Genomic DNA, 23,221 nt, shown 5'->3' with positions numbered 1-23,221 from the left:
TTCAACCAATCAACCCAGTTATCGAAGTTATTGTAAGAAGAAAAAAAAAATCATGCTAATATTCTTTTGGGAATGGAAAAATGGGGAAACATTTGGCTGCAAACTTGCTAGTCCTTATATAGCCAGAGACAAGGACTTTGTTATAGCCTAATTTAGGCTGAAATTGCAACCATCTTAACCATGTTTTTGTATTCTTTGTTTGTTTAGGTTTTATTTATTTTATAAACAGTATTTCCTTTTGATATTTGTTGTTAGAAAATAGCAAAACACAAATCAAGGTTTTAAGATGCATTTAGACCCATATTTTGGAAACATCATTGGAAAACAATAGAAAAACAAAATGGCTAATTTAAAAAGTTTTCACTGACTTTCATTTGCTAAAACAGAAAAACACTAGACTTTTTCGAGTTTAGGCACTGTTTTGTACCCTATTCGTGGGAAGTGCCAGGAACGAATGACTTTAATTTAAGTGGGGTGCAGTAAAACCCACGACCCTACTTTTGAGAAAATAAATCGACGCTGGATTGGTCGAGCACAGTCACGTGACCACCGCTGCGCTGGAGTTTTTCTACGACAGCTGGGAGCTGCGCGAGAGAGAGAGGACAGAGCGCGAGAGGCGGCTGTGCCTGCACGCTTCGCACAAAGTTTCTGCAGCATGGGAGACAAGAGGAGTCCGACGAGGTAAAAACAAACAGAAAGAAACTCCCACAGCCGTGGCTTCAAGACACACGAGGCCATCTCAGGACTCGAAACAGACCATTAGGCAGCGCGCGTGAATGAGAAAGACGCAACAAGAGTGGCCACCATGGCGGACTGGCTGTTTTATCAACCTAAAGTGTCATTTCATTAAAGAACGCGTCGCTTGCGCAGGCCTCCCGCTGACTTTTTGCATGGATAAAATCACATATGTGTTACGGAGCTTTCTACAGTCCGAGATGTGATGTTCTTTCTGTTTGTTTTGCTTTTTGAAGGCCGAAACGGCAAGCGAAGCCCTCCTCTGACGACGGCTACTGGGACTGCAGCGTGTGTACATTCAAGAACAGCGCCGAAGCGTTCAAATGCATGATGTGCGATGTCAGGAAGGGAACGTCAACGCGGTGAGTGCCACACGATGTCTGAATGCTAACAATTCTCAAATTTAGTGAGCTGCCTAACTGGACGTAATATTTGGACTTTATTCGGTAGCCAGAATAGCAGACCTGATAGCCAGCTCACTATGTTTTGAGACTCAGCCATTAGCCGTGTGTGTGTGTATTAATAATTACACAGTTAATACAATGTTTATAACCTCAGTAACAAATGTGAGCAATCAGTGTCACATTACCAAACAGCTCTGTTGGTTAAACATCAATGAAATCCTTATCAATTTAGGCTATTTCAGAAGTAATTGGGGTGTATTTCAGTTAATTTGTAATTCTAGACAAGTACATTGGCAAGTAATGACACAACCTATAAGCAAATCATTGTAAGTTGTTCTTTTGGCAGTTCAAACAACTTTGGGATTCACCAATCCTACCGTTAGTATCTACTCATGTCGTAAAATTGGAAGATTAATACTTTGTATCATTCATTGTTTCCAAGCATCTTGATGTAATGATGTGTTTGGTAAAGACCAGTTGAAAGCATGTTAGTGATTTGGAAGGATGAAAAGAGACCGCCTATTGCAATATGTGTAATAGAGCATTTTTAATGAAGAGGAACAAATTCAGCAGGACAAGCAATTAACTTTCAAAGAATTAATGCTTGGGTTAAGCTGTTCCTAAATGTGCGGTCAAATTTACTTTTGTTCAGAGATTTTTCATGGTCGAAATCAATGCATGTCATTTCCCAACACAGATTTCGCAACTGGTTCAAGTTGGTAATGGGAATTTGCCGCGTTGACTAACAGAAAGCTGCCTGCTTTGAGAGTGACTTCTGTGTGAGCTATGCTTTATATGTTGCAACGCTATTGCCGATAGACAATGGACCTTTTTTGCCCATGAAATGTCACCGAAAATGCATTGGTGCTGCTGATTGTTGCTTTCAGCTCTGACAATTTCACTGAAATTTTGCTAATGTGTCTAGGACTGTCTAGGGCTGGAACAAACAATATATTTTTTTCAATCGATTAATCTACCGAATAATCTGCCGATTAATCGAATAGTCTAACGGTTATTTTTTTCCCTCCTGGTTTTTTTCGGAATAGTTGATTAATCCTTAAAGGTGCATTGCGCAAGTCTCTGAGTTTTTGCAGAACTATGCCCCCTCTGGCGGCAAGCGAAACTGCAGCCAGAAGTGTGCACGCTCACGGACAAAAGTTTTCTTTTTTTTATCTTACGTGGAGTTTGCGTTGGTGTTTGAAATGAACTACAAGCCGGTCTCTTAGAATCCATCTTCTACGGCGAATGGCGGCGAATACACAAACCTGCCAGACAGCCAGGTGAGCGTGCCGTGAACGCACATGACGTCACGCCCAGTCTAAAATTCCAGCCCGAATCCCTCTTATTTATTTTACTTTACAGGATTATAGAGACAATCTCAGTGATCAGAGAAGGGCTCATTCAGCCCATCAGGCAATTGTTTAAGCATGTATGGGTTAGAAAACGGGTATTTTTAACATGAAAAGTTGCTTAATGCACCTTTAAGTTAATTTACGTACTTGGGTGTTTACTATGGCTGCGTTCAGTCACTTTTGGGGGATTTACAGCAGCAACTGCTTACAAGTGTGATTCCTAAAATGTTTTGTTCATTCAGGAGATTAAAGTAGCTGCTTGAATTTGTTCATTCAGCTGTATGATCAAACAACTGCATTCAACTATCCAAAGCGACAGTGTCAAACATTGCATCCATAAAACCGTGAAGTTTTACCACGATCAACAGCGCATAATTAAATGAGTCAAATTGAGGCACGAGTTTAAATAACCAACAACAGCGTTGTATGCTTTGTAACCTGTCGCAGCCACGACAGCTCGTAAAAAGCAGAATGCTGTATTATCTAGCGCTGTGTAAAATTTCACCGTAGTAGTCCAAATACTAACGCTGCCGTCTCGTCGTTTTGAGGTAAGAGAGCGCTGGGAGGTTTTTTCTTTTTAGATGCTTTTGCAAGTTGTGCTGCCTTGGTTTGAAATGTCTAAAACATTTCCACACTTTAGATCGGGCTCTATTTTTGTGATAACTGCTGATTCTCTGCATGTTTCCCGGGACCCGCCATCTTTGGGGAACATAAACAGTGCGAGGAATCAACGCATTCCACGCATATCAACTAATTTACGCAATCGATTACGTCGAAGTGTCGTTCCAGCCCTAAATGTGATTGCACCTTAGGACGATATTACAGTGACTGTATATGGAGGAAAACAAGAGTACAAAGTCAAATAAAATCAGAGATTTGAATTAATTGTAGAGAATGAGGGGTCCAATCATACGCAGTAGGCCTACGTGTTTTTTTTCGGAGAATCTACAGTCGGTATCAGCTGATGCTCTGCTTTTATCGGCCTCACAGATAGCATCTATCCTGTGGCAGAGATCCAAGAGAGAGCGCTAATGACCTCATCAAAGAAGACATTTAATGGGCTCGTATTTTCTCACCTTCATCTTATCCGTCATAAAAATCCTGTTTTGGAACAGCCAGCGACTGAGTCGGCAGTCAGTTATTTCCCTTATGTCATTAAGATGAGATCAGGTCAGGAAGTAAAGCATTCCTCATCTGCGTTTCGGAACATAAACGCACACTAAAAGCAGATGATGATGATGATGATGACAGACCTCAGCTCTCAACAACAGCACCAGATAATGATCATCTTTCTTTAGGGAGAGTGTTTATAAAGCTTTAATTATCCTTCAAGTTTCAGATCCCATTACCACTGCTGAATTAAAGTATTACAGCAGTTATTTGAAGCCAACAAATGTTCATTTTTCACTGCAAAAGTGCGTGTGGGAGGGCGGAGGATTTTTATGTGGGGGTGGGGTGCTGTCACTCGTCCAGGCCACCGCAGCAGCTGGCGTCCAGACGGCCTGAACTCATTTGCATTCAACGGCTTAATCAAGAATGCTGTCATCAGAGGAGGCATCATCACATCAGGATGCGCACACACACACTCACACGGACAGTCATACCCATAAATAAACCCATGATTGCACATCTGCCCTGTGATAATGCCTCGGAGACGGCCACAAATGATGGGTTTTAATGATGATGTCCTCTTGATTGTGTGATACTCACAGGCCATTAATTTACGAAGAATGGAGAGCTTCTTGACACACCGCGTGTTCACTTTTCTCCTGTAAATCTGCTGTTATGCTGCATTTGGAAAGCAATTGTATACGTAAACGTAAAGACCATGCATTGATTCTGATTGCTACTTTTTGCTTCATCTTTCCAAGCAACCGTCAAATGTGAATGACAACAGGGTGTTTGTAAATTGCGGTTGTGTGCAGCGGATTGCAGATTAATGTTTTATAAGGGCACGATTTAGCTGAGCCTGACTGATGTGTGGTGAATGATACAAGGGTTAATTTAGAGCATGTTTGTTGGCCATCTTATCAGATATTTCATTTGGGTCAGAAGACATATTTTTCAGCAAGAAATTACGTCCTTTTTTTCCCCGTCAAATCAATGAAAGTCAGTGGGGTTCTGTGTTGTTTTGGACCCCATTAACTTTCATTATAAGGACATAAACAAGTGGAACCGTTTTCAAAATATCTTTTGTTTTCCACACGTTGTAAGAAAGTCATACAGGTTTAGAATAACCTGAGGGTGAAAAAATTATGACGAGTTTTATTTTAAGGTGAATTATCTCTTTAAAATCACGCAATACAAGCCTCTGAGTGAATGTTTTTTTAATGTTGCTTCGACACTGGCTATATTTGCTCTTGTTCGAAGAGTGGTTTGTTTACCTAGTTTGTTACCTTGTGCTGACAGACAGACTTCAAGCCGTTCCCTCATTGACCCACAGAACCTGCCAGCAAACCTGTAATTTCAGTGTACCGACACTTTTTGCCCCCCAGCAAAAGTATTCACTCTGCAGTATTATACCATTCAATTACCACAAATAGAGAGAATGTCCCCTCTAGACCAAACGCTTTTTTTCTTTTTACTTGACCTCTCGCGATGACAAATTGAGGAAAAGAACGCTGTATTATGTTGTGTTTCACATTGGAGCTCTATTTGACTTGACATTCATGTAAATTTGTGCTGTCACAACAAATTTAAGGCAGTCAATTAGAATTTGTTGACATAACCTGTACGCTCTATAGGGGTATCACTTAGAGAACTGGACCAACTAATCATCCCTTATGACTGTCAGTGAGGTGATGACAAACAGGATTTCAAATGCGAATGATTACTGAGGAAAGCATGAATCTAACCATCATATTTTGCAGTCATAGTCATGTTTATTAATGCTCAATGATGCAAAAAAAAAAAATGCACTATGGTAGAAATGTGAAATATCAACTCGTCAGTGGGTCTTAAGGAAGCGATGTATAATTAGGCTGTAATTTTAATTTTAATTATATTTCTGAAATATTTATTTTTATATGTATAGGACAGGAGGCATTATATTAGTCAGTTGCTACAGTGTGCCATTTGAAGGAGTTGAGCAGCATGTGAAATCCTCTCTAATTGCATGTGTGCAGAAACCGAGAGTGCTGCACTGTGAGTTCTCGTCTCTTTGCCCAAAAAGGCGAAACTAATGCAGTCTGAGAAAGCGTTCCCAGCATGCCAATGCCAAATAAACCAAAAGCCACATAAAACATCCACATTATTCAGTAATTACAATAGCCTGTTATTATTTATTAGAGAAATTTTGCATATGTTTTGCAAAAGCACATGCCCATACAGTCTCAAACGGGTTGACCTCATTTTGATTCTGACAGTTATGAGCCTTTGATGAAAGGAGAGAAAGCTGGATCCCAAAGCGAGGGAGAAGCAATGTGGAACTGCAGTGTGGGATTTTGAAAAGCAGCTAAAAGAAAACGCAAATGCTTGGAAAGAACAGCCGAAAACGGAGTGTGGAGAGGTGGGACAGTGGGAGGCAGTGGGCCATCTGTCAAACGGGGCTTGGCAGTGGAGCGAAGGAAGGAGCAGTATGGAGACTGCATGTTCACACAGTGTAGCGCATTAATCATGGTGTCCCCTCCCATCGCTCAAGCCCATGAGTACACAAGCCTCCCCAGTACAGTCATTACACCATAATACAAACATGCAGATATGAACACATCTGAGAGACTCTTGGCTCAGAGGAGAGAACGCAGCCCTTGTGTCCTTCTAAATTAACAGTAATGTGGGAAAAATGTTTTTGTTTGTGCACTTCTGTAAGAAAAGACATCTTTGTAGACACATTTGGTTACTGTGCTTACATAATAGCTGACATTGACATGATTATATGAAATCTTTTTTAATGAATCAATTTATTTACTAATGAAACTGACTTCTGTATGAGATGCCAAGTTATATTGTGAGAGCCTCAGCATTCAGTGACGTTTTGCTAAGAATACACATTATATTCGTACCATATCAGTTAGCTTTTCTTTTCTTTTTTTACATTTTTAAATATTGGATATACGCTCGGCCAAAAAATAAAAGTCGCTGTTTGGATTTAAATAGCCAAATGCTTAAGAGTCTATGATTGGATGGTTATTGCAGTGATTATGTGTCTAGCATGTTATGTGTTTGGCAACAGCTCTTCTAACCCTAATTGATGGAGTGTGTAGCTTTTCATTTCTTAAACAACCATGTAGGAAGACACATCATGGCCATATTCCAGGATGACAATGTCAAGATTCATCAGGCTCAGATTGTGAAAGAATGGTTGGGAGGGAGCATGAAGAATAATTTTTACACATGAATTGGCACCTCTGAGTCCAGACCTTAAATCCATTGAAAGTCTATGGGATGTGCTGGATTTTCTGTACCTGACCCGAATCACTTCTTACCCAAAACAATAAAAAATAAAAAAAATTCAAAAGAAAAACCCGACCTGAGACGGACCTGATAAAATTAGACCCGAGTCTGACACGACGGCATTTATTTTCGAACCCGACTGACCCCGAACGTACTCTGCATTGCACAGCCTGCAGCCCCACGGTCAGTCAGGAACAATCCCGGTGTCCTGCTGACTGATTTGGCCACTGTTCCATTACTTTAATTTATTTACTTATTTATTATTATTATTCATTTATATTATTGCCTGCCCGATGGATACACGTTATTTCTGAGTTCGGCTTTCAATTGTGACCAGTGGATTGGAAAAATAAACGTGACGGTTCGACAAAAATTTTATCGATAGTCTAATAAATCATGGATTCGCTAGTGTCTGCAACGCTATTTACCTCATGTCGGGCAAAGGACTCTGCACACAAAAAAGAAAAGCCCTGCATGACCATGCAGCGTAATGACTTGAGTGGCTTTTCCTGGTGAATCTCATAGCTATAAGATGGATTTCTGTGTGCGAGGTAACAAATATTTGTTCCTTTTCTACGTGTGTTTCTCAAAAATGCACTTAACATGAACGTGCAAGTACACGTTGAAGTGCTGAAATGTCAAATCAACTATAAACTTTAATTCAACTATAATCACTGGCTTCTGGAAACGGCCGTACGCAAGTCGAGTTCCGGCAGAAGAGTGACCTCTGACTCGACGTATGACGTAGGAGTTGCGTAAGCTTAGGTTAGAGTCAACGCCTCTCGCGGCTCAAACTAATAGGGCTGGGCACATCTTTTCTTCTATTGAAATCCTTTTACATTTCTCTTAAAAAGATTGTTGCTTTAGACTTCTAATTCATGACCGCAGTTTTGTTTTGCTCGATCCTCTGCACTTCCGCGCCCGTAAATACATCATGTGTCGGGTCTTAGATCACACTTCCGCGGGAACTAGACTCGCGGAAGTGGAATTAGGCCGTTACCGGAAGCCAGTGATTATAGTTTATAAACAAGGGTGGGCATGTGTAGTAAAAATAAACTATGCACACCAGAAAATGTGGAGGGAAGCGCTTTTGAGTACCAACATTTTTGGGGACAGGGACACGTTTACTTACTGGAATAGGATTTTTCTCCATCTCTGGTAAGATAGCAATCATGATGATAAGTGTGTTCATTAATTAATAGTGGTGCAACGAATCGCAGTTAATCCGTGATCCATACGGACCAGGCCCCACGATTCGGCACGCATGTGATGCGTGGATTAAAGCATAATTCCGGTATTTAACACCTTGAGTCTGTTTTGTAGTTTGTTTTGGATAGAGTGGTTGACGATGGGTCCTGTCTGAACTTTTTGACTTTTAGAATCGCCTTTGACCGCCTCAGAGTGGCTGTCTATGGACATGCACGAACATGTCCTTAAAACAACCCTTAACGCAGTTTTCAAAACTGTGCAACTCACCGAGTGGTTAGTGGTGTTCGTTGATGCTCGATATTTGAGTCTGAAGCGTTAGCACACTCCCGACCACTTGATGGCGACAACCACTTTGCCGTACAAGGACGCTGTACGGAACTCTGTGTCTAGCGCATAGAGCACAGTTAGTCTGCTCACGCTAGTCTTCTGAGAGACGGAGAACTGAGCAAAAAGACTACAACCAAATGTAAACAGTCCCCTTTTCCGTTTCCGGTAGCGCAGTAATATCAATGAGCAATGAGTCCTCCAACAGAAATCAATGGGATTTTACAAAATGACAAATAAAACACGACAGAAACTGTATTTCGCTACGCTACTTGTTTTTAATCATCAATGAACACCACTAACAAATCGGTGAGTTGCACAGTTTTGAAAACGAACGTTAAGGGTTGTTTTAAGGACATGTTCGTGCATGTCCATAGACAGCCACTCTGAAGCGGTCAAAGGCGATTCTAAAAGTCAAAAAGTCGAGACAGGACCCATCGTCAATTTCTGTGTCCACCACTCTAGTTCATCCAAAACAATCTACAAAATAGACTCAAGACTCATACTGGAATTATCCTTTAACTGCTAAGTTTAACCATCATAGACATAGAGTGATGATTGGACGTGTTTTGTCTTGCCAATCAACACAATTCACATCAATTTTAAATGCAGAAGAAGAGGTGAAAATAGGGACTCGCGTGCTGTTATCACAGCTGCAAAAACCCAAATGCTCACACAGAGAGAGCGAAAGGCGTGTTTCAGACAGCACTTTAACACCAAATTAATTCCTCTTTCATGTTTAATTGCGCTTAAACGGACACACACACAAGATTGTCAAAATACCCGTCTCGGCAAGTATTCTCACGGTTATGTCATAAGTGAACAGAAACCGGATGTGTCTGAGTATATTTGGCCCGTACATGCGGTCTTAAAGTGACAGCAGCCTGCTGTTGTCTGTGTCATCAATGTTAATCAAATAAAAAAACATCATCATCTACCATGTTCGAGAGAAAGGAAGATAGTGAGGAGAGCAGTCAGGAGGAAAGTGATGACGAAAGCTTGCAGGATAAGTGTGCCAAATAAAGTCTTGAATACCAAGCAGCATATCCAGGTGCTTCCTTGAGAACCAGACCAAAAAAAGTTATGTGCACCCCGGTTTATAAAGTTATGAATATGGATATTTTTCTTACAAAAACGCATCGCTTCGCTTGAGAAGGCCTTTATTAACACCCTGGAGCCGTATGGATTACTTTTATCATGGATGGATGCGCTTTTTTGGTCTTTAAAATCTAAGGGACCATTCACTCCCATTATAAAGCTTAGAAGAGCCAGGTTTTTTAAATATAATTCCAAGTGTGGAAGAGTCATATACACCTAGGATGGCTTGAGGGCGAGTCAATTATGGGATAATTATTATTTTTAGGTGAACTAACCTTTTAATACCAAGTGTATATGGGGCCTTTGACTAAGTTATTTTATTATGTCCATTTTATTCATTTAAAAAGTAGCCATGTAATAAGCAGGATTATATAAAGTCAGTGAGTCATTATTGCAAAAATAAACCCAGTATTGACCAAATAGTTTGGATTATATAAAAGCGTAGTTGCAACTTGTATGCGTGAGACAAAGAGTGACTAATGACTGAGTAATTTCACAAAATCTCTCACTCGCTCATAACAAACATTCAGAAATAAGCAGGATCACTAATGTTAAGGCCGAATTAATCTTGTCTGGCATGGAAGAAATGCATCACAAACTGATCGATTGATTTACTCTGAATGGCACGTCTAACAGTGCTGAGTGTGACGGGTGTGACAAATCCACAGCAAGCAGCCAGGTCTTGACATGCAGCGAGGTAACAACAATAATAATGGCCATTTTCACTTGCTTTGGGCTCAGGATCAATGCTAATGACCAGTTCTTGGCAGCTCCGCTTTAAAGCTCTAGATGTCCTAATTTCACAATGTGTGACTTAATTAGCTATTCCCAAAGCACTCGGGGGTTATGGATGAAAGCGTAAACATTGCACCAGTGCACGGATACTGAGAAGCTGTTTTTAAAATCACTGTGTGTGTGCTGGCAAAGCAGACAGCAACTATGCTGGCCTTCATACTGCTCTGTTGTGGTCTGTTTTTGGTGTAACAGCTGTTGTTCTTGACATTAGAGCAACAGTCGTTCTAAACACCACGCTACTGAGGGGACTTGACCCCGAGCTCTGATCTGAGATCAGTATGGGTAGTTCAGCTCGTAGGTCCAGATATAATCTGTAATTGCCACAGCCGTCGGCTCGTTAATTAGGGGTGCAACAACTGATGCGTTAAAATAAGAGCAAGACAGTATCCTACAAACAGACCTCAGTAGAACAAGGGCTGTTCTAGCAGTGGCCAGTTGGTCATTTACATCCATTGGTTCAATCAAGAGCTGGTGTTTTAAATATATTTTTTATGAGAATTATTATTATAGAATTGTTCATATTTTTTTTTCTCTCATCAGTGTGGTTTAGTTTTTCTTAGTCTATCATTCATGTCAAAGTGGATGTTAATTTGTATAATTTAAAATGTAATTTTCTCAGCACAATCTAGTGTAATTGCAATCTAGTTCCATTTTTATATATATATATATATATATATATACCATGTATCTAAAAATGTAATAAAATGTTATAGCATCTTTATTATTATTTAAGGTACATGTTTAGGCATGGAAAGCTAGTATATTAGGGATATATTATCTTGTATTAGGAAGTGAAATTACCAGGGTTTTCGGTTCCCTGCTGTATAAAGGAAAACTGATGAGTGAAATTGTGTCTGTCTCAACTGTTGAGAAAACACATTCTTCTCCGATTACTCCATGTAGGCAAGATTTCTCAACTGGCTACAACACTTGCTTGTTTTAACTTGTTTTTCCCCCCCACATAGTCCTTTTCAATTGGCCCTACTGAGCTTGTTATCCCGATTTGAGAAATCTCACTTTCTCGCCTCACACTTTCTTATTTTTTCCCCCTCACAGGAAACCTCGTCCTGTTCCCCAACTGGTAGCCCAGCAAGTCACACAGCAGTTTGCTTCACCCACACAGCCTAAAAAAGAGAAAAAGGAAAAGACTGAGAAGGACAAGAATGAGAGAGCACCGACACTGAAAAAGAACAGCCACAAGAAAATGAGGTGAAACATTGCAATACTGTGTTTATGAATTTACTAAGTAGTTCCTACTCCCCAAACTAATTAACTAGTTGTTTATTTTGCATTTTACGTAGCATACCTCACACTGTGGAAAATGTATATGGTTGTTCTCCATTTCAATATAAAATATTTTACCTGCCACAATGTACTGAGAATTATAGAAAAAACTAATTCTCCCTTTAGTGACAGAGGTTTTACAAAAGAATTTCAAATAAAAAGAAATGTTTCTTGAGCACCAGATCAACATATTAGAATGATTTCTTATGGATTGACACTGAAGACTGAAGTAATGATGGTGAAAATCAGCTTGTAATATTTAAAATAGTATTTCACCATATCGCTGTTTTACTCCATTTTAAAAAAGGACTATTTTTACTTAATGTTAGTATGCATTTTAAATATGTTCGGGTTAGTTCCTTATGAAAAATGTTAAGTACAGAGTTTTGTTCAAATATACGTTTATGTATGCCAAGCAGGGATGGAAATTAACTTTTTTGTCCACCGGCCACTGTGGCTGGTGGATTTCAAAATCTACCAGCCACTCAATGTTTTTACCAGCCACTTTCTTGTTTTTAACCGACAATGTGTAACTGCATGTGAAAATTAATACTACAAGATCTACAATACTTAAGCAGTTTATTTAATCTCAAGTCTCAATGAAATACTGACATTTTCTCTTTCTCTCTTATATATATTTCTCTTTTTTACCTGGATGTGGCATTTGAATGATTCGTGGTCTTTTATGGCTTCCAGTTTTAGGTTTTTAGTCCCAACAATGAAACTAGGGCTGGGCGATATGGACCAAGTCATATCCCGATTATTTAGGCTGAATATCGATATACGATATATATCCCGATATTTTTTCCGCAAATTGAGAGCAAATGTTCAGTCAAAGTCAAAGCCAAATATGACGTCACAAGTAGTTTTATTGAAACCGGCTATTTACACACACACAAGTACTGTCCCCCTTTACTTAACATAAATTGTAAGAATATGACTAATAGTAAAGACTAGTACTAATAAATACACATTAGGCCTATGCTAAAGCTATTAAATAGCAGTTCCAAACTAGTTTTTGTTAATACAATGTTGGTATGAGCCACTAGAGTCATTTAAAAATATAAAAAATAACACAAAGATAAATAAAGTGCCATTTTGGGGTTAATATGGAAACGACAGTTACCATGGTGAATACACAATATTAACAATAACTTTTAATGAACCATGGAAACTGCTCCTGGTGAATAGTATGAAAATCATCCCTGCATTACTTTTATTTTGTGTAATTTACAACGTAACGGCGTTGCATGCTCGTAGTTTATTTTGCACTTTATATACAGTGAGGCGATACACAGCGCGCGCCGCCACATTTGCGCGTGCATTTGAAGAGTGTTCGCTATGAGAACAGGATAACGGCTGACGTGACAGGACAAGAAAGTCCGTTTTTCTGAGGTGAAAGACTTTATTTCAGCGTACACTTATGTCCTCTAAAAGTGTCCACCGTCTGTGTGAAACAGTATATTTTTATTTACCCGCCACGGTGGCCGGTAGGTGAAGCGAATTTACCCGCCACAACACAAAATCACCCGCATTTGGCTGGTGGCGGGTGCTAATTTCCATCCCTGATGCCAAGTAAGTCTTCAAATCAATGATTCTGATGTCATGATTAATCTCTTAGCTCATTAGTTTGGTTCATTGCCTCCCTAAGTCTTTTTTAATTGCCTGTGGATGAAAAAATGCCTGCAAAACCAAGGCTGCTGGTCTTTACATAGTGCTTTATTCAATACAGATTGTTTTAAAGTAGCTTCACGGTAATAAACGGGTAAATAAGTGTTAATTTAGCAAAATCCATAAGCTCTACTGAAGACAGTAGAGTCAGAATGTTTAATGTTGGTTCAGTTCAGTTCAATAACGGTGTCAATGTTGCAAAGTTCATCAATTTTAAACATTCAATTAATCTAATAAAGCAGCTCTACAGAAGGCAATAGTGTCATTATTCAGCTCAAGTGAAGTCAAGACTAGCAAATCTGATTTGTTCTTTATTGCTCTCTATCCTGCAGGCCCAGGTTAAAAAATGTGGACCGGAGCAGCGCACAGCATCTGGAAGTAACTGTGGGAGATCTGACGGTTATCATAACAGACTTTAAGGAGAAAACTAAGCCCTCCTCCAGCTCGTCCTCCAGCGCGACATCTGGAGACCACCACAGCCAGAGCGGATCCAACTCAGACAACACAGAGAAGGGGATCTCCAGATCCTCGTCCCCGCGAGGGGAGGTTTCCTCACTCAACGGAGAGTCTCACTAGGAACCCGTGGAGTATGAACATTACTTCCAGTCTCCTGCACCTAATATATCCATTTTAAACGAACAGACACAGGAGTGCGCTTATGTATGTCAAGACTTAACGAGACAGACTTAACCCAGCAATATAAGCCATCTCTCTCTACTACCACAGTTATGGGATCTGGAACATAGGATTTCACCATGATATTCTTGTCCTGATTTGTTACAATGCCTAGTAGGTCAGCTCGAGATGAACTGTAGAGTTTGTAAGCAAATTTGAATTTGATGACATTTAGACAGTTTAATTAACATGGTGTTATTATTAATTTAGATCAGTGTTGTTGTCTGTTTGGATGTGGACATTGACACCCGTTCATGTTCTCTTCACTATAGTTTCGTAAACCATTTTTTTTTTAAACCACAGTCTGTAATTGTTGCAACAGCACACATTACATCCTGGGAATTGACCCTGGGGCTTAAAAACATGTTGATTCAACTAGAACGTTGTAGTAAACATACTTGCTTTTACATTAATGACAGTTGCAGCAGTTGCGTATTGAAACTTTAATATACTTTCAATGCATTACGGGGTGAGCGAGCGTTAAGCCCTCTATGAATAACTGTGATCGAAACAGTACTTCCTTTTTCAATTGTTTGTTGCACCTGCTGGTACTTTTGTACAGTTTTACGAAAACCCCATCAAACAGAAATTCATTGTTTGTTTGTTCTTGTTCATGCCGTTTTATTTCACACTTGTCATGGTAGATTGCATCACATTTGTGCGGCTAGTTGTTCTACCAGCGCTGTTTTGTGTTAGATTGTCTTTATATAATTCTGTTAATTCCATGAGAAACATAAAAAATTGACAAAAAAAAAAAGACAAATGAATTTGTAAGATGTTAAATTCATCCCCTACTTTATGATGAATGGTGGTATATAAATATATTGCAGTATAGGAAATATCTCTTAATAAAATTTAAGATTTAGACTCCTGTCGTCAGCAAACAGATTTATTTCTAGGGCAAACAAAGACCTTAAGGGAGTGATTATCAAATTAGTTTTTTTTTGTGTGGTGAAATGTCTTTTCATTTCTTTGTGAAATGCACATGACATGCATGAGGGTGATATTCAAAGTGTTGTGGTTTTTACCTCACCATGAGGAGTGATGCAATATGTGACATACAGGTTCAGTCAGAGTCAATGGTAGAGCATTGTTGCTTGACAGCTAATAGCAGTGTCTTAACTCAACTTGAAAATCCATTTCTCAATAGACATTGCCTTATAACAGCAGGACACATTTAATAATTTTTTATCTGACTGAAGTACAGAGCAGAAAGCCTGTTTTGCTGGTAGACAAATCCAGTTCCTCTGTGTTCCCCTTGGGGGATATTGAATATTCATGATGTGATATTTTAGCCTACATGTACTATTGTTACGTTTGACATCTATTCCTCTATACATAAAAGTAAATATTTTAAATGTACAATTACAAATTTAGTTACTAACCATTATTACACAAGTCATGCTTTTAATTTTACTAGTAGATGTGGTACTAAGAATTAAAAAATAATTATTTTAATGACTAGTCATATTGGCTATTAAATATTAATGGTTATTGGCTATTAAATTCAATTAAAAAAATCCTACTTGTAAGATTAAAATGCATGTAACAATTGCTATTATTAATAATCATTTAAAATCAGTGTCACATAATTCTGTAAAATTCAACTACAGAAAATAGCTATAATAATGGAACAAATACAGTTGAAATAAAACTAGAAGTTCGTAATTAAAATACTTATAACTTTGCTTGTAAATTGAGGAATCAGTCTTGAAGGGTTTGTTGTAGTAGGGGTCTTTCTCACGCCACTTGTATGTGGGGGATGGTGGTGGTCGTTAATGATAGGAAGCCGGACTCATTTGTGCGAATCGGTTCTCTCGAAGTTCATTTCAAAGAACCGATACAGTTGTTCTTTAGGAAATGACGTCATTACGTGGTCTCAGACAGCCTGGTTGTGGCTAAACATTGTTAAAACGTTCCAGTAAAGGCACATCGTTTTTTTGTTAAAGTTTTATTAATAAGTTTGTTCATTATAATTTGATGAATCCAAGTTCAGTTTGTTGCAGCCATGATTTAGCTCATAACTATTAATTTAGAATCTAAATTTAAGTTTTGCATGTTTTTGAACAAAGTGCTATTTATTTAAAATGCTATTTATAAAAAAGTTATTTTTATTAAAACTGTCAATAACGATTTTACACACATATTTCTATAACGATTTATTCGTAACATTTCTTATATTTGGCTACTCCTAAGTATTTTATGTTCTATGAATCAGTGAATCCGATTCTTGGAAAAGATCCGATTCAAATGAACGATTCGTTTTGTTCACGAAACGGACATCGCTAGTGGTCATTAGTGGGGCGAGTACACACTCAGTGTACTCTTTAAGTGAAGACTGCCCTTGCCCTTTAGAATGCGTGGATATATTCATACATTTAGTCTGTGCATAGTTATCGCTCTTCTATCGTTACTATTTTTGTTCAGTAAACATGATGCTGAGAGTTTTTTAAAGCAAGTTAGGGCGCCGCTGGAACCGTCCGTCGCAAAGAACTTTAACGGAGTAAAATCAAAACAACGACCCACTGCGACCAGATCACACAGACTCGGGTAACGTTAATCACATTTGTTTCTTTCATTTTATTTAGATAATGTATGTTTAAAAGGCGGAATTCGCGTAAATAACATTTCAAAGGTGTGTTTGTCTTTTTTTCAAAATAATGTTTGAACTCAATTTTGGAAAGTTACACTGAAAATACTATCCCAAAAATCGAAATTCAGTTTGAGTTTATGCCGTTTCATCTGGATTATTTTCTTACATACGAGGCCAGAAATACTGGGAACGTTCACCACTACTGAAATCCACTTGAAAAGGAAACGAATCAACGATGCACATGTCAACAGCCTGTGAAATTCCACATTGACTTGAGACACTCTTTATGATGGAAGCTGTTGACACCTACCTGTACTGATTCATTGCCAAGAGAGAGAGCTGGCATGTCGAGAGCAACTGGATGTTGTTGGGCATTGATGCAACATAACGAACAGCCAAATCACGCCCCTCTCACGCACACCTGTGTTTCAGGTGATAGGCTGAGATTACAGACAAATGGGGCATGAATTAGAATTAATTTCACCTAATTCTAAACAAAACTGTAAAAAAACAAAACAGTTAAAACAAAACAAAAAACAGCAGACAGAATACTGTACCCTCCATTTAACTAATAAATGACAAAGAATGAATCAATGCTATGTAACATACAGTTGCATTATTGGCATTCCACGAATATGGGACATTATTGTACTTTTAAAAAACACTAGAAATCCCATTTTTTCTTTTTTGTTGTAAGACCAATTAGATATGTTTAATAAACTATTATAACAAAGTTAGTTTTAAATGTGTGTATGTATATATATATATATATATATATATATATATATATATATATATATATTCTTATCATATTATGTTTTCATTTTTTAAACATTTTGTCTGTTTAATTTAGATGTTTATTTAATGTTAATTGCCTAAATGTTTAATTAGAAAATTATTGCAAATTATTAGGAAATAAAAACAGCTCATTTAAAATGTAGTTTAGCACCATTAATCAGCTCCTTTCTCTGACCGTTTGTGGTCTTGTTTACTCATCCATCCCTTTATCAGCAAAGTTTTTTTTTCTTTGTTGTGAGACCTATTAAAAACATTAATTACTAAACTATTATAAAGTTATTTTTAAACATCAAATATCTTTATAACATTATCATTTTTTTTTTCATTTTTCATGTCTACTTAATTTAATGTTTATTGCAAAAAAATTATGCATTTAGAAAATGATTGCATGTTATTATAAAATACAAGCAACTTTTAAAAAACTGTTTCCAACAATTTCTAAATAAGAACCTCTTTTCACTGACCATTTGTTGGAAAATAAGTTGTGATATTGTTTATTTATTCATCCATACTTTTATCAGCCAATCTATAGGGTTGAGTATAAAGCTAAAACTGACTGTCCATTTTCAGAGATGTTGCACACAAGGTGACTTCACCTGGACGGCGAGAGACGTTGATGCAGCTGGCTGTGGTGGCTTGTGGAGAGAGACACAGGGAAGCTGTCAACATGCTGAAGACCACAGCCATGCTCAGCAGTCGAGACTTGAGATTTCACATCTTTGCAGAAGAGCAGTTACACACCAACATAAAAGCAGCGGTTAGTATGATCCAATCATCACTTCTGACATATATGCATGCGCATCTATATTGTTCCACATCAACGGGCACATCTCTCCAGTGTTAAAGGGGATCTGAGTCATTTTAGGTGAACATTTTCCCCCTGTACATCCCAAGAGTGCAAACTCGATGCACTTTAATCTGCTTGACTAGAGAACCACTGAGAAACTGTTGAGATAAAAGATTTACTCCATTTTCCTCTTGCACAGCTGGATTCCTGGCCCGCTTACATCCGAGTGAAATTCAGCTATGTTGTTCACCCCATTTCATTTCCCCATGAGAACCATGAAGAGTGGAGTCAGCTTTTCAAGCCATGTGCATCACAGAGACTCTTCTTACCGGTGAGAATTACTGCAGGATTGGTTACTGAAACAGCATGTTTAGTTTCAAATATTTTAAGCAAAAGCTGATTTGATTTTTTTTGTCATTTATGATCATTTACAGGGACACTATGTAACTTTTGACCCTCTAGCGGTTAAAAAACAAAACTGCATGCATTGCTCATAAATGCATGCAACTACTACTCATAAAACATTCACTTCTAGGCTTAAAAGACCAGGGCTGGGTTTCCCGAAACCTCCTTAACGCTACGTCGTTCTTAAGTTACACCTTAAGCTGTACCTTATCGTTAATACGTGTTTCCCGAAACGTTCTTAGTTAAGTATACCTTCTGTAAGTCATACGTTCGGAAGGTTGGTCTGGACCACTCTTAGCTTCACCTTATCACTGTTGCAGGTCTATACGAATATAACTCTGAAGTTTTAATACACCCAGACAGTGTTCAGTTAGGCTAATTCAAGTGTTTTCACTTTTCATGCAAAGAATAAAATTATCATTACACTGATTGTTGTTAGATTTTTTATTATATTATTATACAATATTATTAATTTAATTAAAAAGCGCTTTTAAAGGCCAGTGAAAGCGTAGGCTACTGTCAGTTAAGTCCTATTTGGACGCTAATATTGTTTCTCATGGGCTCGTACGGTATTTTAAACATTTACAGGGGTAAGTCTGTGATTTTAGTGCCGTCCGAATACATAATATCAGTGTTTTTCCTCACCCAACCCGCGTAAAAATCCCTGGCCAAATAAGTACCTACTGTTTTTTGACAAACAGGTCGTGTGGCGATTTAATTGCCGTCTGAATCCACATCTCTGAGTTTACAAGAAGAGATTCAAAATTCAATGTTTAAATCCTTTTTGATCTCTGCCAAACACCGTACCTAAGATGCACACTTTTATTACTGAAATGCTGGAAAGTATTTACAAGAACAATATTTCATCGCAGCTCCACCTCAGTGAACAAAAAATGGGAAAGAGAAGAAAGCACATAAAAATTTGAAATGGTTATTATGGCAGCAATATATGATACAATTTAAAAATATGTAGGCTAGGCAATTTATCTGTTCAATAAAATACATTACTCCCCTGTTGATTTAATAAAAATGACATCTCACTTTTACAACATTTCCAATCTCCGAAAAGCTAAGCCGATGTTGATTCTTGTTTTATTACGAGCTCTATCACATTCTCTTTTTTCCAGCAGGCTCTCCACTGTTCTGCGTTTTTTTTTTTAAACGGGTGATTCCCTTGAGATTCGAGATTTAGGTGATCCATGTCTCGCTCGTTGTAACAACTAACATATAGCACTCCCACGCCATACTCGCATCAAAGTAGCCTGAGCAACTTTAATAATCGAGACACACACGGGCAAGTGACGTATGTACGCAATTTCCCATTAAAACCATCCCAACAGTCTAAATTATAAACACTTATAATAGGCTTACCATAGTGAATCAGGGTAAGACAAAAACAAGTTTGGAAAAAGGATTGATGATTTATTGATTTAAATACTATTTAAAAATTAGTTAATCTTGAACAAAAAAAGTTGCAAAGTGTACCTTTAAAATGGCAGTGACTACACCTAACAATGCTGTGCTCCTTTCCTTATATAAGAAAAAATCATAAAATATGCATTAATCTTTTATGAAGTGGTGGTCTCTTTTTTTTCTGAGAACAGAACATTTATTTTTGAACTCAAAAACATTGCAGTTTTGACAAACTATTTGCAATTTCTTTCTATTCTCTACAGATGATTCTGAGGGAGGTGGACTCCTTACTCTATGTGGACACCGATGTCCTCTTCCTGCAGCCTGTAGAGCTGATCTGGGACATGTTGGCGCTCTTTAACTCCACTCAGTTAGTAGCTATGGCACCAGAGCACGAGGAGCCACGGATTGCCTGGTACAGTCGCTTCTCCCGGCATCCGTATTATGGAAGAACTGGGATCAACTCTGGTGTCATGCTGATGAATTTGACCCGGATGCGAAGGGCACATTTCAAGGTGAGGTCAGCTATTCCTATTCATCTCAATAGCAGGAACACATGAAGAACTTCATGACCTGGAGGCCGCCATCTTTGCTTCATAGGCAAACCAATCATGTGAGCTGGAAATGTCATGTGACATTCTATATTACTATATTAAAACTCCTGGCAGCAAACAGGTGGAAAAATATATTTACAATATAATTCAAAATGATATGATTATTAATATAACAATATAAAATACAGATAAAATAATAAAAATCAATATAAAGATATGTATTTTAAGTTTGGGGTCGGTAAGCTATTTCGAAATATTTTTGAAAGAATTCTCTTGTGCTCAACAAGGCTGCATTTATTTGATCTTTCTTTTGTGTGTGGTAAAAACAGGAATATTGTGAAAAAATTATTACAATTTAGTAACAGTTTCTATTTGAATATATTTTAAAATGTAACTTATTAATGCGATGGCAAAGCTGAATATTCAGCATCACTACTCCCGTCTTCAGTGTCACATGATCATTCAGAAATCATTCTAATATGCTGATTTGGTGCTCAAGAAACATTTCATTTTATTATCAGTGTCGAAAACAGTTGTGCTGCTTAATATTTTAGTGAAAACCATGATACATTCTTTTCAGGACACCGAATAGAAAGTTCATCAAACTTTTTATTTTATTTTGTTTTTTATAGAAACACTTTTGTAACATTGTAAGCCCAGGTTTCACAGACAAGCCAAGTCCCAGACTAAAATTAATGTTTGCTGTTTCAGTTACTGCTCTTAAATTCCTCTTAAAATATGTCAGTGACTCAGTGCCATTGTTTTGTCTCAAGATCCACACCAGTAATGATTTCTTCTAAGGCATGTTTATTAAAGCTACTTAAATGTCCTAATTAAACTAAGGTCTAATCCTGGCTTAATCTAAGCCCTGTCTATGAAACTGGGCCTTAAAGGGATAGTTCACCCCAAAATTACATTTTGTCATTTACTTACCCTCAACTTGTTCCAAATCTGAATGAGTTTCTTTCTTTTGTTGAACACAAAATAAGATATATTTAAAGAATGCTGGTAATCAAACAGTTCAAGTTCTTATCAGTTCTTATCAAGACTTCCATAGTAGGAAAAAAAAATACTATGGAAGTCATGGCTACCATCAACTCTCTGGTTACCAACCTTCTTTAAAATATATTTTGTGATCAGCAGAAGAAAGAAATTCATATATATAATGTTGTAATTCCATTTTAGTCCAGAAGAGGACGCCAACTGTCTTTTTTTTCTTGGCCTTTACTTGACTCTGTTTTTCTTTTCTTTTTTACTCTTAATGGACAGAATGACATGACCTCTGTTGGTCTTCACTGGGACGAGCTTCTCATGCCTTTATTGCAGAAATACAAGCTTAACATTACCTGGGGTGATCAAGACCTGATTAATATCATCTTCCATTACAATCCAGGTAAGCCTATCTGGATGTCTTCTATTTCTTGTATCTTTATTACCTTTCAAGTCTCTGTAACAGATGTGTGTTCTCCCAGAGATGGTATTTACCTTCCCCTGCCACTGGAACTATCGTCCTGACCATTGTATCTACGGCAGCAACTGCATCCCGGCTGAAGAAGAGGGTGTTGTCATTTTGCACGGCAACAGAGGAGTGTTTCACAGTGACAAACAGCCTGCCTTCAAGGCTGTGTATGATGCTTTCAAACATGTGAGTTACTGTATGATTTTAGAGGAGTTTAACACTAACGGAAGAATGGAAGTTTCTTAACCTTTTGTTGAGTTCCAACCAACGTGTATTTCCAAAGCTAATGAATCACTCTTCTTTACTTTTTCTGGCAGTACACATTTGGAGAGGATCTCGTAAAATCATTCTTGTTGCCGCTGGAAGTGGCCCTGAATGGAACCACACACACATACTGTGGGAAAGTTAGTTATTTCTTTACCAGAGGACTTGGAAAGTATGTAAAGAGGATCCAGAGAAGGACTCCACCTGGTGGCTGAGATGTGATACTGTCACTGTAGCTGAATAACCCAATAACGACAGAAATGTATTCTGGGAGACTGGATAAGAACGTCACCGCCTTTCCAGTCGTATCTGTGCAATGTTAGTGGTGAACGTTCAGTTCGAAACCTTGAAGCTGATGTAGGACGTGCTGAATGATGAAATGTGCATTTAAACCTTTCAAATTGCCATTGTCATTTCACTTTTTTTATCCTGGTTAAAGGGACAGTCAACAAAAAAGGGAGATTGACATCATTTATTCACCTAAATGTCATTCCAAACTTCCTTTCCAGGAACAAATGAGGCGAATTGACGTTCCTCACACTGTATGACTTCTGAAGACTTTTTAGACAAAAACTCACTTTTATGATTGTTTTGTAGTGCTTTTTGGATGTGCTGTTCCTTTAAGAGTGTTATTGAATGTACTGAAAGATGTAATAGCATTAATTGGAAAATACTTGAAAATGTAAATATTCATTTTACATAATGTTCATATGAAATAAAACTATATATGTCTTTAATCAGATTTAGACTTTTTTACTATCAATATCATTCTCCACTGAAGAATTACATCAGTAAGGATATATTTAAGGACATATATTTTTTAATATATGCTGAAGTGGACATTTCACAAGATTTTGCATTTATGATGTGATGCATATTCATGAAAAAAAAAAGTGTAGGGAAAAAATCGACTGGATCTTAATGAAGGGCACTTATTTCATATGGAGACTAAATATAATATACTATCAAAATTGTAAATGTTTTGGATTTTATCTTTAAATACAACTTT

General features: G+C 37.8%; 2 protein-coding genes across 2 annotated transcripts; both read left to right on the top strand.

The window, feature by feature from the left end:
- Positions 1-529: 529 nt before the first annotated feature.
- yaf2 (YY1 associated factor 2) lies at positions 530-14,806 on the top strand. Its single transcript, XM_082166729.1, has 4 exons — positions 530-681; positions 972-1,097; positions 11,366-11,518; positions 13,597-14,806. The coding sequence occupies exons 1-4, from the start codon at positions 656-658 to the stop codon at positions 13,838-13,840; spliced, it is 549 nt and encodes a 182-aa protein (XP_082022855.1). The 5' UTR covers positions 530-655; the 3' UTR covers positions 13,841-14,806.
- A 1,046-nt stretch (positions 14,807-15,852) lies between these two features.
- gxylt1b (glucoside xylosyltransferase 1b) lies at positions 15,853-22,949 on the top strand. The gene is made up of 7 exons (XM_082166728.1): positions 15,853-16,489; positions 17,901-18,087; positions 18,317-18,448; positions 20,199-20,450; positions 21,759-21,882; positions 21,962-22,134; positions 22,266-22,949. The coding sequence occupies exons 1-7, from the start codon at positions 16,296-16,298 to the stop codon at positions 22,425-22,427; spliced, it is 1,224 nt and encodes a 407-aa protein (XP_082022854.1). The 5' UTR covers positions 15,853-16,295; the 3' UTR covers positions 22,428-22,949.
- The last annotated feature ends 272 nt before the right edge of the window (positions 22,950-23,221 follow it).

The sequence above is a fragment of the Leuciscus leuciscus genome, assembly GCF_965113295.1.
Source record: "Leuciscus leuciscus genome assembly, chromosome: 4".
NCBI lineage: Eukaryota > Metazoa > Chordata > Actinopteri > Cypriniformes > Leuciscidae > Leuciscus > Leuciscus leuciscus.
Note: the sequence above shows the minus strand (reverse complement) of the source record. Positions and strands in the feature narration are given on the sequence as shown.

Coding starts and splice junctions, on each gene's coding strand:
- yaf2 (XM_082166729.1), top strand. CDS start 656: ATGGGAGACAAGAGGAGTCCGACGAG. Junction 682..971: donor GACAAGAGGAGTCCGACGAG/GTAAAAACAAAC, acceptor TGCTTTTTGAAG/GCCGAAACGGCAAGCGAAGC. Junction 1,098..11,365: donor AGGAAGGGAACGTCAACGCG/GTGAGTGCCACA, acceptor TCCCCCTCACAG/GAAACCTCGTCCTGTTCCCC.
- gxylt1b (XM_082166728.1), top strand. CDS start 16,296: ATGCGTGGATATATTCATACATTTAGTCTGTGCATAGTTATCGCTCTT. Junction 18,088..18,316: donor ACACCAACATAAAAGCAGCG/GTTAGTATGATC, acceptor CCTCTTGCACAG/CTGGATTCCTGGCCCGCTTA. Junction 22,135..22,265: donor TGTATGATGCTTTCAAACAT/GTGAGTTACTGT, acceptor TTTTTCTGGCAG/TACACATTTGGAGAGGATCT.